General features: G+C 37.8%; 1 protein-coding gene across 24 annotated transcripts in view; it reads right to left on the bottom strand.

Annotated features, from left to right (window-relative positions):
- The window catches only part of LOC139979730 (BRISC complex subunit Abraxas 2-like), a 39,698-nt gene extending 25,590 nt beyond the window's left edge, over window positions 1-14,108 (bottom strand). For 18 of the 24 annotated variants that reach the window (XR_011797286.1, XR_011797293.1, XR_011797287.1 and 15 more), the window contains exons 1-5: window positions 13,838-14,108; window positions 7,238-7,369; window positions 3,934-4,199; window positions 3,240-3,438; window positions 2,904-3,126 (exon numbers count right to left, since the gene is read on the bottom strand). Coding sequence is in view for 1 of the 24 variants with exons in the window: in XM_071990790.1 (XP_071846891.1) it covers window positions 4,628-4,712; window positions 7,238-7,369; window positions 13,838-13,854 (234 nt within the window). In the remaining 23 variants the exon portion in view is untranslated. Of the gene's footprint in view, window positions 1-1,484; window positions 2,113-2,903; window positions 3,127-3,239; window positions 3,439-3,902; window positions 4,200-4,627; window positions 4,713-7,237; window positions 7,370-8,665; window positions 8,779-10,819; window positions 11,345-12,316; window positions 12,457-13,837 lie in introns of those variants that run through there. The other 6 variants (XR_011797305.1, XR_011797304.1, XR_011797306.1 and 3 more) reach the window with 6 other exon arrangements.
- Between the last annotated feature and the right edge of the window lie 1,492 nt (window positions 14,109-15,600).

Here is a 15,600-nt window from a genome sequence, read left to right as displayed (position 1 = left end):
AGACATGCACCGTTGATGTAGACCAGTGCATTAAGGGTTAATTAGGTGCCTCCATTAATTAGTAGTCAAACATCTTTTAGACATGCACCGTTGATGTAGACCAGTGCATTAAGGGTTAATTATAGGTGCCTCCATTAATTAGTAGTCAAACATCTTTTAGACATGCGCCGTTGATGTAGACCAGTGCATTAAGGGTTAATTAGGTGTCTCCATTAATTAGTAGTCAAACATCTTTTAGACATGCGCCGTTGATGTAGACCAGTGCATTAAGGGTTAATTAGGTGTCTCCATTAATTAGTAGTCAAACATCTTTTAGACATGCGCCGTTGATGTAGACCAGTGCATTAAGGGTTAATTAGGTGTCTCCATTAATTAGTAGTCAAACATCTTTTAGACATGCGCCGTTGATGTAGACCAGTGCATTAAGGGTTAATTAGGTGTCTCCATTAATTAGTAGTCAAACATCTTTTAGACATGCGCCGTTGATGTAGACCAGTGCATTAAGGGTTAATTAGGTGTCTCCATTAATTAGTAGTCAAACATCTTTTAGACATGCACCGTTGATGTAGACCAGTGCAATAAGGATGAGTTAGGTGTCTCCATTAATTAGTAGTCAAACATCTTTTAGACATGCACCGTTGATGTAGACCAGTGCAATAAGGATGAGTTAGGTGTCTCCATTAATTAGTAGTCAAACATCTTTTAGACATGCGCCGTTGATGTAGACCAGTGCAATAAGGATGAGTTAGGTGTCTCCATTAATTAGTAGTCAAACATCTTTTAGACATGCGCCGTTGATGTAGACCAGTGCAATAAGGATGAGTTAGGTGTCTCCATTAATTAGAAGTCAAACATCTTTTAGACATGCGCCGTTGATGTAGACCAGTGCATTAAGGGTTAATTAGGTGTCTCCATTAATTAGTGGTCAAACATCTTTTAGACATGCGCCGTTGATGTAGACCAGTGCATAAAGGGTTAATAAGGTGTCTCCATTAATTAGTCGTCAAACATCTTTTAGACATGCGCCGTTGATGTAGACCAGTGCATTAAGGGTTAATTAGGTGCCTCCATTAATTAGTGGTCAAACATCTTTTAGACATGCGCCGTTGATGTAGACCAGTGCATTAAGGGTTAATTAGGTGTCTCCATTAATTAGTCGTCAAACATCTTTGTTGTTGACAATAAAATTCAGATTTCAACTGAATCAATTTGAGAAGCTATACAGTATTAAATTGATTTTCATATGTTGGATGGTTATTTGCTAAGAACCAATAAATGCAGAACTATACCAATAGCATGGGCACAGTATTACAAGTATAGCTGGTACTGTAATAATTTTCAGTCATGTACCAACAAGTTATCAAGTTATCCCAACCACTGCAAATATTACCATTTTTGGGTGATATATGTTGAAAATATCCCATGCATGGAAATTATTGATTCAATATAGTTGCAAGCAAATTTGAAAACTCGAGTATACTTACACATTGCTTAATTACAACGTTTTTATCTGTAAAACATGGCACCATACAGCAAAGTTAAGGAAGTGTGATGATTATGTCCTAAGAAACTGGCCAGCGTCACAATATCCCTGTATCTGTTACGTCCTGAGATATTGGCCAAGTAACACAACATCTACTTCCATACTTGTATAATGCTGAGCTGCAGACACTGGCCTTTGTGGCAAGATCTTGAACACATATATTATGTATACTGTCTATCAAATATACTGTATGTATAAAATGTATCCTTATTTTTTTTTAAACTAACAGAAATTTAAGATGGTCAATATCAGTCCCTATTCTGGAACTGCCTCTATGAGGATTACTGTGATGATAGAATCAATGTTGATGAAAGAATAAATGTGACTTCATGCAGTGTTTTACAACCTGTATAAAATTAATACTCCAACCACACATGCAAAGTGCAATGTGGTTCCCAGCTACACCACTCTTTGGGGAAATGGTAATTTGATGGCTGTTCTTCCTGCAAACTCAGTCTAGACAGTGTGTTAGATTATCAACTCAACCAACTTTGGCCAAGTTCCTGATGTTGTCAGCTGCAAGCCAGGAATCTCATTGGGTTGCTGCCACCACCATGAAGATTTAAGCAGTATATCATTTCTACCATTATAACAACAACATTGGAATAGTAAAGCAACATTACCATAATGATGCTATATCAAAATTCCCTTTTGAATTAAGTAATATGTTAAGGGACATTTTCTTAATATTAGTTTGTTCAATATATGAAAAATCAACCAAGTTAAAATGCATTATGGTTTCCATGATGTAACATGAGTACAGTAATTTTGTGTATGCATTTGTTTGTGTGTGGGGGAGGGAAGGGGGTTGCACACACTTAATAGTAATTAAGGTTCTACAAATATTAGAAAAAGCTAACAATAATGATTGAGATGCTACAAACATGGGCGAAAATGGAAAATATCTGCCAAGAAAACGAGACGGACCATTCCTGCAGGCTATGAGGTATCATTGTGTTAAGTATCAACTCAAATGGAATAAAATTCTTCCGATTCTGTGTTTATAAGGAAATTTCAGCTGAACCTTATTTTGTCACACATCTCATCAATATGCAGCAAAATAATAGCACTGAAAACATTGAATTGTGTAACCAACCTGCTCAGCACAATAAACTTTAGTCATACCACATATGGTTGGTGAGCAATTGCAATATCTGCACCAAAAGCAATAACGACCCTCCTTAGCTCGTCATTGCTGCAAGGATCACCTCAAACCAACCTACCATTCTTCAGATTGGAGCTAACAGGTATTAATGTTTAAGCCCTGCCCACTCATTTTGTTGCACAATATCTGCACCAAAAGCAATAACGACCCTCCTTAGCTCATCATTGCTGCAAGGATCACCTCAAACCAACCTACCATTCTTCAGATTGGAGCTAACAAGAGAATGTCAGCTAAAATCTATTTTGGTCCTATTTCTTCTTCAAAGGAATGCCTGTGGAACTGTTAGTATGTGTGTACAGCCCTTTCTCATTCACAGCCTTGACTCCATACGGACCAAGCCAAGAGTTTCCAACTTCCCTCCTCTTCGGGCATCCTTTCCTGCATTCCGGACAAGAACACTAGAACCAACTTTGAAGCTCTGAATAAAACAAAATCCAGCAAATATACATAAACATCATAATACAATGTATATGTTGCCATTCATTTAACTACAGTCAGTTTTCAATGCACAACATAGCATTATGTAATAACCTGTTTTGATTGCTGCCTTTAGTCAAAATTCTTTTTCTTGCCGTTCTTGGGCTTTGCCAATATTTTCTTTCACAAAACCTTTGATTATGTCCTGCGACTGTGACATGATTTGTAAAACCCTCTCCCGCTGTGCATCGCTGCAGCAGGAGATTCTGGTTGGACAATGGAGTCTTCAATGTCGACTGGTAACAATGGCTCTCTGGATATATGAAGATAAATTAACAATCAATTATTCACAACACTTTGTTGACTGAAGAATAAATAAATTTTTATATATTTTATTTTCACTATTAAGACCCTGGAACCATAAATCCTGAGTCACATCACATACTCAAACCAGCAGAAATATAAAACCAAAGTATATTCTGTGCTGTTATAGGTCCAAATTGCATACCAGCCCAAAATATGATATATAGTATATGAAAAACAAAACCAATGTCAGTGGCATTAATTGCATGTATCTTAATTAATTGGCATGCTTTTATAGTTTAATGAATGTTCATCTTTTGTACTTGCTGAAGAGTGTACCATACACAGAATTAATCTGTTTATTTGTTTAGGTGTTGTAACTTAAATAGGGTTATTGGTGGTCCTCTATTTAGCAGTTTTTCCCAGGACCTGGGATGTGTCGAATGAGATTTTATCCTATATGTTATTACAAACCTTCCAAACATCACAACGAAAGGAGAAAGACCTGTTGAACCATGTTTTGCTGTACGGTACCCCATGAGAATCGAAGACAGTGTTTCATCCCAGTCATCTTGGTTTTGATTGACAACTTTGATGAGTGACATTTGCATTTTGCAGAGTTTGGTTGAAATTTCATCCAGCCCATTGGTCTGTGGGTGGTAGCTGAAGGATACTCTGTGGCCCACCCCTGTCATGTCAAACAGGGACTTGTTCAGAGCATTAACAAATTCTCCTCTCTGGTCTGAGATGACAATTTTCATGCACCCAAATCTAAATAAATGAAAAATTAAACAAGTTGTTAAAGTACTGGTTATGAGTATGCTATTGTCGTGTTACAGAGCAGACGTCACTTACTCTCTTCGTTGGGATCTGGGTAGGAGTTGAAATTTAAGCCCCAATGAATGAGCTGGAGCTTGTGGATTAAACACCAAATGTTTCATCCCCTACAGCAGTGGGTAGTTTCACTCAACATTCTATTAAATCGAAATGTAGTGTAAGCAATGAAACTTGAAATTTTCAACATGTTACTGTACATGATGTTGCATGTTAGTCGCAATTTAACCTTGCATCTCATGATATCAAACACTAACATGTTAGGACAGCCCTTGAACAAAGCAATTAAACGTACATTAAACTAATGAAACTATACTCAAATTGACAGTTGAATGATCCATTAATTAATAGTTTTGTCATCTCACCTTCATTCTGCCATGGATTGCTTCATTAGTCATCTTAATTCCTTGCATACCTTGAAGGTAGCCATCTTTATCAATCATATCTCTCCTGAAACTTGCCTAATAAACTCCCCTGTTATGGGATCTTAGCATCTATTATGATTAAAACATAAGACAAGATGGCAATTTATGGTACTCATCTCTTTTATGATAGAATGGATCTACAATGAACTTTGACCTTAACCCTAAACAACTGCATAAGTTCTAATTTAAAATTTGTCTCATTATAGTCAACATATTTGTGGTTTAATGACTTTTTCCAACATGCTGACAAGCAGAAAATGGCTACACATTCTGGGTATTTGACCTTTCACCTATGACATTTAGACAATCACCAAAGATCAAGTTTACAGTACATGGTCAGGCACCTACCCACCAAGTTTGAACCTGATCGGACTAACAGTCTAGGACACACTCTTTTGCACAATTTAGACCAATTTTAACTTTTCATTAACTATTCATTACATGAAGAGAGATGAGATCAAAACAAACTCAACACAAGGTCACAAACAGTTCTGCTTTACAGCAAGAAATAGATAGTGGTCTACTTTAAAATGCACTGTGTAGTTTGCAGTACAGTCAACTGTTTATATTGTAAATTTAAAAATCATATCGTTTAAAGACCAAATATGGAGGCAATTTTTTGTTGTTGAGATTTTCCATTAATTTAGGAGTTTACATACCCATAATCAACATGTGTAAAAAATAATCTTCGAAAACCTACTATAACCCATCTAAAACGACCACGAAAATGGACATTTTGGGTAGTCACGTGACATGAACCTCTGGAATGTCTGAAAACAGAGATTGACCCAAAGGAGCCTCTGGTCACCGTGTGACGTCAAAGTTTGTATACCGCGAAAATCAAACGCTGATATAGGCACTGTTTGTACACAGATAGCGAACAATTGTACTGTTTTTGACTTCCAATTTCGAGCGTTTGAAAAGCTGTTAGCTTAAAACAAGAATACATGAAGGTTAACAACAAGTTTTAAGACAATTATAAGCAGAAATTTTAGTTAAATTGCTTATTTTATTAGCAAAATTTCCACTGAAATGGAGGCATCTTTTACATAGCGTAGCGTCAATAGGTCCGTACGGTACAATATACTTACATAGTACTTACTCGTTTTAATATCCAAAAGTATACAAACACAGAAAAAGTATCCTGTCAATAAACAAATTTAGCAGTGAATATCCTAATCCACGTTTCTTGTTCAATCCTGGGCGAAAAACTACCGTGAGTCTGTGTAATTCCATAGAGTTAGGTCTAGTTGAAACAGGCCTTGACCAGTACTAACATCCCACAATCACAAGACAGTCACTAACGAAATAAAACGTCCGATCGCTACATACTACCGTTTTTATTCAACTCCTTGGACCATGCAGATGTCGGAATAAACAGAACGGACAATATTACACATGTATCACGAACTCACGATACTGGAATACAACAAATGAAATAGATAAATCCTAACATGGCTATTTACACATGCTGTGAGCCAACGCCGGCGAGAGTTGTAACTAACTACCGTACATGTACTAACAATGCTATACCCTTGGCACGGTATATATATACTGTACGGTCATCTCTTACAGTAAATATATTACTGTCAATTGCGTGATATAATGTTACATGTAAGGACGTCCAGGGCGTGTTTCCGGTCAATTTCACATTAGCTATGTCCGACCATGGTCCGACACAGCTATCGACAGTATATAATTTTCACAGAATGAGACATTTGCATACACAGAAGCAGGGTCATGCATGTGGACTCATGGGCATGAGATACTCCGGGTGCTGAAAAATCTTTCCGCGTGGATCTCAAAAAAATGATCCAAAGTCTGCGGCGTTTTACGTCGGTTCTTTTACTCGAAAATCTAAAAAAGCTGATGCTTTTGTTGGATGAGGTATAACTGCAACCTCCAACAACACAGAATTGTGACATTTTGAGGAAAAAGGAGTAATATCGTTGATGTTTTTGGCAGCTCAAGTATACGACTTTACACACTAAAAGTATAGTTGTGAGTGAGGTATACAAACGTTGATGTCACATGGTCACCTGATGTCTTAGGAATGTTTCAGGAATGTCTGAAATAGAAGCTGACTTTTCGTCCCATTTTTCACTTATTTAACGTCCGAAATTGGTAAAGTTAATTACAGCAATGTAATTGGAGTCAGTTAAGGATTACATACATGAAAAATGGTGGGATTTTATGTTCATCGAAAAGTCTCCATAGTTGGTCTTTAAGCAGCTTATTTTAGCCGCCCACCCCTCCTCCACTCACCCCCACCCCAAATTGACTTCTAGTTACCTTCCCAATCCTTTACAACTTGAGATAGTTTAAAATGTTGTTACCAAGACACAGCGTTACCTTTCAACCAGTTACATTTATGGTAAGTAAACATTCGGTTTGGGATTATCCAATAACTTGTCTCAATACATTGCATTTACTTTTCCCAGTCAGTTTCTTATTTTTGAATTGTTTTACAAAAGAATAAAACATAGATAATATGTTGCCAGCTGACAAAACCTTGCTTAAAATAAAACATGTTTAGAGAGTAAAACTTACTTATGACTGGTTAAAATGTCCCTGTAACTATCGCTACCACTGGACTCCGTGTTCAGAGATGAGCCATGCTTGTACTCGGACTGAGCCGTATCTCCTAAATTTTCGATAGCGACCTTTTGTGGGGAGAATAAACTGCAGCGGAAGATGAAAGAAAAGAGAACCAACAATGTAGACAGACAAAGGGTGAAAGAAGATAAAACAAAACGCACTCAATGAACGTAAAAATATGTACGTCAGGAAGCAGGTGGATGGCAAAATACCTCTTGCGGTAATGAGCTTAAAAATCATCCATCACTGATAGCAACAACTGCGGTATGCCTTTAACCCTTTCAATGCCTTAGGTGCCCTCTTGATCATCCTACAACTTTATCATCTAAGTCTCTAAGATTGTCCAAAACTCCAGCGAAATTTGTGCCAAGAGCCAGCAAATATTGAGCAGCTGCAGGAAATGTTAAGGTTTTGATGTACAGTTTTCACAAAACCACTAAAAGAAAAGTTGATCTTAAAATTCTGTCAATTCTACATGTTTTTTCTCACTCTGGAAACCATGCCCCTTGGTGCCTCATAACAAGTGTATGTAAATAGCCTTGTTTTCCTACTAAAACTACAAAGTTGCCGTAGTGCCCCTGCTATCTCAATGAAAATCAAAGACAATTTCTAATTCTCTCCCTCGAAATAGTGGCTGTGCCCCTCAGGTTTCTTAATGAGAGTACATTAATAAACTGGGTACTTACTGTAGGTAAAAACTGCAATTGCTGATGCAAGGCACCAAACTGCATTAAATAAAAGCTTTCAATACATAAATATCTCTGCATCCTACCCTGTTGGTTTCTGTTACAGCTTATTGTTGCTCCATTTACTGATACTGTTTATATAATAAACTACTTATTACCGACTTTTGTTTTCCAAAATATTCTGTTTTGATTATTCTTGTGTGCAATTACTCAACCGTAATGTTCAACTACAGTAGTAGCAGTGTGGTCTAACAGTTGAATGTTATGTTAAATGGATTCCAGAGGGGTGAGAAAGGTACAGTAGGGATTTGGGATAGGTACAGTGACAGGACTCACAGGAGTAAGGATTAGGGAGTACAACAATTACAGCCCATCATATATGGAGGGACTACGCCTACCGGCGGAAAGAAATATGATGTTTGTCCAGACGAAGATGAATTTGAAAATAATGTCAACATTCATGACACTTTTTACAAAATATTTAACCGAGGCATAATAGCGCAACTGATGAATTTGATTTGGTATCCACCATGTTGTACGATATCAATATTTAAGCAGGTAATCATTTAAACACTTTAAGATGGCAGCAAAATGAATTGATTAGCTGCAAACTCTCCTGTCCATGACAAAATCACTGCAATATGCCATATATTCAAGTCACAATTCATTCTCTGAATACTTTATTTCAACATACTTCCATCTATTTCTATCTTTGCAGGTTTTCCTTCCAGTGTGTCATCACTTAAATTCTTTACTCTAGTTGCCATCAAAATCTGAGTAGCTACTGTACAGTATAGGATTGCCCCTCTGTGAAGATACAAATAAATTAAAACATGGTTACTATCTTAGAAACTTACATGATGGGTTATTCAATACATTATGGGTCCAAAAGGGTGGCATTTTGATAAAATATTAACTTTAAAAATTTAACAAAAGTACTGTGATTAAATATTATGCCACAAAAATAGTATTTTTATTGCATGTGCTACCAAGACACCAAGCTCACTATCTCCAAGTTAATGAAAGTCTTCAGTCTCAAAACCTGGTTTGATTATTGCTAAGATCCAAAACCTGTCAACCTCAGGGCTAACATTTAGATGATCATAATTATCAATTTTGATAGTTTTGTCCAAAACAAGAACAATTTAAGCTTGCTTGGCAAAAAAATTAAATTTGTATGTTTCTTTGTTAACAAGTACTGCTTAATTATATCGAAAATGCACTTAAGCCAGCGTTATATATGGACGGAAACAGTGATTTGTGCCACTGGACTGCAAGGAATGATGGAATTCACATGAATCTGCACCTGAATAATTGTTTATGGTACTGATCTCTCCAAAATAGTTTTTGAAAAAATTAAGTAGGGCATCCCTAATTAAGATGCTAATCGAGAAGAAAATCATTAATTCCGTCCATAACGCTACCTGATGTCATTAATCTCCTGGCAATTTTAAAGTTCACTTCAGTGATAAAACTTGCATGTAATCTTCTAGAAGGTTATCAATGCCATTAAGGATGATGTGAAAAATTACCAGATTCTTGCACATAGATAACTGGGGTTCAATGAAACATCTGTGTTATGGATGGAATTAGGAAAACATTTTAGACGGAATGTGAATGTTATGGATGGAAATTACTATATTTGGAAAAACTATGCAGAATGTTTTTTAATATGTTACCCAAAGGCATCAAATGTGAATGAATACTATTTAGGATGGAAAACCTTTTTTTTACATGTATATATAGTATTTTTTCTAGGCTTTCAGGTGATGTTTACACTAAATTAAAAAGGAAAGAAAAGAAGAAATTATCGCTGCCTTAAACTAACCCCTAACCTAACCCCCACCCTAACTTCTACCCTAATCCCACCCTCACCCCACCCTAACTTCTACCCTAACCTCTACCCTAACCCCTACCCGTCTGAGAAACGTTTTTTTTTTCATGTGTGCCTTTTCATACTACAAAGTGCACTGGTCCATCCACTGTGATGAGTCATCGTTAAATGCCTTGTGCAGTGTGTCATGTCCTGGTGAACACAGAGCAAGACATGCTTGAATCTGTTTTCTATTTTGGAGCAATGTGGTGTATTTTAGTTGAGTTTGTTGCAGGAGAGACAATAAAAAAATTATACACGTAGCTAAAGAGTCAGTTTGATGGGGAACCAGTTCACCAAAACTACAATCAAGAGCAACAGTAGTGGAACTGGTACACATCATAAGTATGCATACTACTAGTAACATTACAGTAGGCTTTAAACTAAACTGTACCTTAGAACAGGGATACTTTGTCCCACTTACAGTAGTTAGTTTTATTCATGATATGGAAGGTGCTTCTTCTTAGACATCATGTCCCTGAGTTGCATACTGTTCACTTTTGGTCTGACGGATGTGCTAAGCAGTTAAAAAGTCAATACTGTTTCTACCTACTTACAATGTATCCATCAGACCTAAAGGTGATATGGAAAAAAAAAAGTCTCATCATGGGAAGGGCCCTGTGGATGGTGTGGGGGGTCATGTGAAATGAGTGTTTACAGGGATGTGAAGGCAAGCAAAGTTGTTATCAGAGATGCCAAGCATTTTGCTGAATATGCTGACCAAACAACCTGAAATATCAAGTACTTTACCTTGGGAAGGAAGCACTGCCTGCACTTGACATAAGTGACAGTAAAGGAGTCTCAGGCACTCAGCAGGTTCATTAAGTAGAATGCCTAGTGCAGCCCACAGAAAAGTCAAAAACTACTTTAAATTTCTACAAAAATAGCCAGTATGGTGCAGAACGTGACAGAACATTCCGGTCATTGATGTATGAGAGTGGCACAGTCAGCAAAAAGCAAACAGTTGCAACTGACCTGACTGATGAGGTTTGACTTCATGAATGAAACAAACCTACACTTCTAACAGCAATTTCTGATATATCCAAGTTGTCATCCTCATGCAATGTGGTTGTTGTGTATGAAGGAGACTGGTGGTTGGCAAAGGTGGACAAAATATCAGTTGACAATAATGATGTCTATGTCTCCTTCCTACACCCTAAGGGCCCTACCAATACTTTCTTCTGGCCATCACCTGAAGACAAATCTTGGATCCCACTAGGAAATATCATGGGGAAACTAGAACAGCCTGTCCTCCAAATTTCAAGTAGCAAAGTGGGAATTGCAACAATAGCAATAGCAATTCATTTTAGGCTAATTCAATACTTTCCGTCCATAACATTCCATCCATAACAATTCCTATTTCAGGACTACTGTAGCTCTTTCCCTTCTTATAATAAATTCAATTTTATTTGATATTATTACACATATTAGCCATAAGTATTAACTTATAACACACACTTCACAATTCAAGAGTTGATCCTAAATCAGGACGAAACATTCCGTCCATAACATTGTACATTTCGTCCATAACACAGAATTTTGGCTTGGGGTAGTGGGTTAATGGAGGTACAAGTGGGTATGAGTGGGAGTATGATAAAGCTTAGGTACCAGGCCTGTGATGTACAGTACCTTATACTTTGAAATCCTGAAAACTTCACAGAGTTTTGACCTACTATGAAGGTTGGTGGGAATTGATCATTTTTCTGATTCCATCCATAACGAACACCTAATTTGCATATTCAGACTAATGTTGCACCACCCAATTAATTTTTTTCCATCATATGGTAGAGGTATCCCAACTTAGATCAATCATGCATACCTCACCAAATACTAACTCTCACACTATTTTTGATGGGACTTTATCTCTGTGAATTCCGTTCATAACATTGGCAGAGGTTTTGGATCTGACCCTTATACATATTAGCTTCACCTTTTTATAACATTTCATACTATTAGTATTATCTCAACACAAATTTGTTACAGTACTTGGCTATCAAAGATTTCAATAACTATCAGGGTTGAAACTGAAATTTCTTTACTTTTCCAGGATTTTCCACTGGACAAATCAAAGTTATCCACTGCCGAATAAAGTTACTGACTGACTGGAGTCACATCACACAATATGAAACATGGTCTAGCCACTTAAAGTACTGCATCTTTAGATCTAACAGGAGAGACCTTGTGAACTGTGAAGGGTTATTTCTAACAGGAGACCTTTTGAACCGTGAAGGTTTATATCTGAAAGTACCTTGGAATAAAAGTACTTTTGATTAAGGGCAGAAGTACAGGATGCTAATACAATTGCATGCTGATTGAGCAGAAAAGGAGAGAGCTAGATGCTGTCATTCAAATTGGAAGAAGAATGTGAGTTCCTTAATAAAACAAGGCAGTAATTTTACTTGTCAAAATATTAGAACTTTACTTCTATTTCATTGAGTGAATATGATACTTTACACAAACGTTGCTACTTACATTTGTCCTCACTAGTACTTAAGCCACAATCTTTGGCCTTTGTCCTTCACCTGGTGTTGCCTGGCTACATGGTGTGCACGGTAGAGGACATGCTTCCCACAACTGACACACTGTATTGCACATCTATTCTCCATATTTGCCTATAGGAGAATATACAAGAATAAAGAAGATTGCTGTATCAAAGATTATATGAGATTCTGTATGAAAGGATCGATAAACATTTTGCCTGTGAGTCAAGAAAAGTATTTCAATGTGACATAAATTAAGTAATCGTGTGTTGAAGCTGTGAAGCCTTGAGAAAAGTGAGGCAAAGAGCCAGATCATTTATAAGTCGTCATACATACATTGTCCATTCGACTTTGAAAACGGAATTTGATTTTACCCATTTCTCCGAAAGAGTAGGTGTACTTTTCACAAGAGAGACATGTTATGGTGACCAGATCAGAGTAGTAAGTACTATACTCCTGACTTACAGTATGAGAACCAACTTTGAAACATTTTCTCGTCTCTTATGAGCAAGTGGAGTGCTTTATGCAACTTTTAATGTCATTTCCGGTATCAGAGAAACATATGGCAAACATTTTCTTGCTTTTATTATATTAGTGCTCCACTCAGATAGTGTCATAGTTGTCCCAGGGAAATGCAGTGAAGAAGCAACCCTCTCTCCACCTTCCACCCCACTCCCCTCCCCCTTTCCACACACCTACTTTTGTGTAATATTTCCATATTAGTCTGTGCATGCAGCTTTCAGTTAAATGTTAATGTTACAAAGTGGGTAGTAGATTATGCAGAATAACAGATCCCACCTTATGAATGAGAGTGCAAACAGTTTGATGCATATCTACATTCAGTCACATATTGTCATCAATTAATGAGATGTTATCACGAGTAGTGGCTTGAGTGTGTTGTATTGCCTACAAAGCTTTGTCCAAACATGGTCAGTGAATATCATTAGGCCTTTAAATCATAGTTGAGTAAATTTATGCAAATTGCCTGTAATTAGAACATACCTGGCTATAGGCTTTGGCCTAGCCTACCTCAAGACTCAGATTAGGCTACTGGCTAGGCCTTTAGCCTGCTTTACTGCTTACAGTAGGCCATATACCCTTTTGCCACACTTACTTGAACATTGTTGGGAATATGTTGCAAATGGAGAATGTGTTCGAATATTTGTACAATTCTGGTAGATATATTAAAAGACTGAAATATTGTAGGCTTCGTTATGACCTAGGCGAACCTACGTTAGACTAGAGTCTTACTCTTCAGTAGACCAAGGGCAAGGTAGGCTATGTAAATGTCATCTTCAGTTATTCTGGCATGTGGATCTATCGTTAGGGATAAAGTTTTAAGTAAAATGAGGTGGTGATAATTGCTGTCATTAGGCTTAAGTCATTTCGCATCCAAAAGGACAGCCGTATAGCAGGTCTAGGCCTAGGGGCCTACAGTAGGCTTACTAATACTAGCCTACATCCAACTCTCCAACTAGGTCTAGTGAAAAACAATACAGCACTATATACTCACTAGATCATTAGATGCATGGGCAGACGACACTTAAGTAATTTTATTCATATGTAAATGCTTCTGCTATCGCTTCTAAAGAATTGCCTGTGGAAGCTGCAGTCCACTGCCACATTTTTGGCGAAATGCGGCACACGATATCACCATTTGGAGTGATTTATGTAAACTTTATCACTTTAGTTATGTCAAAGGCATAGTGTTTGTACTTCGCGCTGGTACTTTCCTGTCGTTAGAGAGGGTCTCTACTTATCGTCAGAGCTATATACGGCTGTGCTTGTCGTACAAGCAAAGCGCCACCAGTTTGATGAGTGGCTTCAGTCGATGTCGTATGACGTCATTCTTCCTACTTCGTGCATAGAAATTGTTATAGGAAGGATGCTGACACAGTGTATCGCCGTGTGTTTAAGAAAGTTTGGATAACTGTACAGCTGCGGTCAATACCTACAGCACAGTGTACAGACAATACAACGATGGACATCTCAGGTGCAACTAAAGGTAACAAAGTATCACGTTCATTACTGTACTGTCTAGACACGAACAAATCGTCACTTGCAAGCCACGGAAAGTTAACTGTTTCAGATGGCCGCACGCGGTTTGGGGCGACTCTTCAATGCCTTTAAATTGACCCAATTTTGGCTCCATATGTATCTTCATTTATGCTCTTCAACATGCAAGCCACAGAAAAACCCAGATCATGATTGATAACGGGTCAACAAAAAAGATATTCTCCTGCTGCTTTTTGGAACTTGTCCTGAGATAGAATAACAATCGGGCGGATGGATTCTATTAGGAGTATGCCACCCTAAATCAAAAACTTTTGGCACCAACCTGAAAGCTATCCCAGGATTCATCACAAGATTCATCCCAGTATTCAGATTCATCACAGGATTCAGATTCATCCCAGGAGTCACCCAGGATTCATCCCAGGATTCATCCCAGGACTCATAGTCAAAGTACAACCCCACAATCGAAAGTTATGACCGCCCAAAGTGCTCAAACTGGCGGATATTCCAAAAAACATTAAAACGTCGTAGGAGTGGCCAAATATCATGAAACTATTCAGGCATTGCCATTGGGTAAAGCTATTTCGTTACCGGATCACTTGGTAAAAATGACCGAAAAATACCAAATCGTAAAAAGTTGCAAATTTCGCTGCAAATAAACATAATACACGCCCCATTTTGCGGTCACGTGAACCTGAAAAACAAAATGGTGGCCGTCCTCAAGAAGCCCTAGGGTTACCTTATGGTTAACATGGTTTTGTTTATTTCTACATGCCCGTGGCTATGTGTCTGTATCTCGCTCGGATGATAGTTGCTGGTAAGGTGCTTCGATCTACACAAACCAAGATGGCGTCGGTTGCTCACTTCCGGAGTGAGGGCGCTAAAACCGGTTCGTCGCCATTTTGTTTCTACCGGAAGTGACATCATTCAAAGATGGCAACCCAAGTACGGGCGAACGCAATACTTCAGCAACCTGTATTTTATATTTCACTTGCATAATGACAGGTACTATGTCTCCACCGATAGGCGACCATAGCGTGACGTCATACAAAAAATGCTAAAAAATCATTAAAAAACGTATGAGTGACCCATTAAAGTGCCCGCAAAAAAAATCAATTTAACACTCTACAGTATATGTGAAAATCGGTTCATTCGGGGGGACTTGAAATTTTGGGGTAATACAGTTATGTGGGAAAACGTGGCGAACATTGTGGGGGAAATGCCCTACTTTGGGGCATAGGCGTGTGAGGCGGGGGTGGGGGG

Source organism: Apostichopus japonicus, chromosome 14 (genome assembly GCF_037975245.1).
Source record: "Apostichopus japonicus isolate 1M-3 chromosome 14, ASM3797524v1, whole genome shotgun sequence".
Classification (NCBI taxonomy): domain Eukaryota; kingdom Metazoa; phylum Echinodermata; class Holothuroidea; order Aspidochirotida; family Stichopodidae; genus Apostichopus; species Apostichopus japonicus.
The sequence above is the reverse complement of the archived record's forward strand: the minus strand, read 5'-3'. Positions and strand labels throughout refer to the sequence as shown.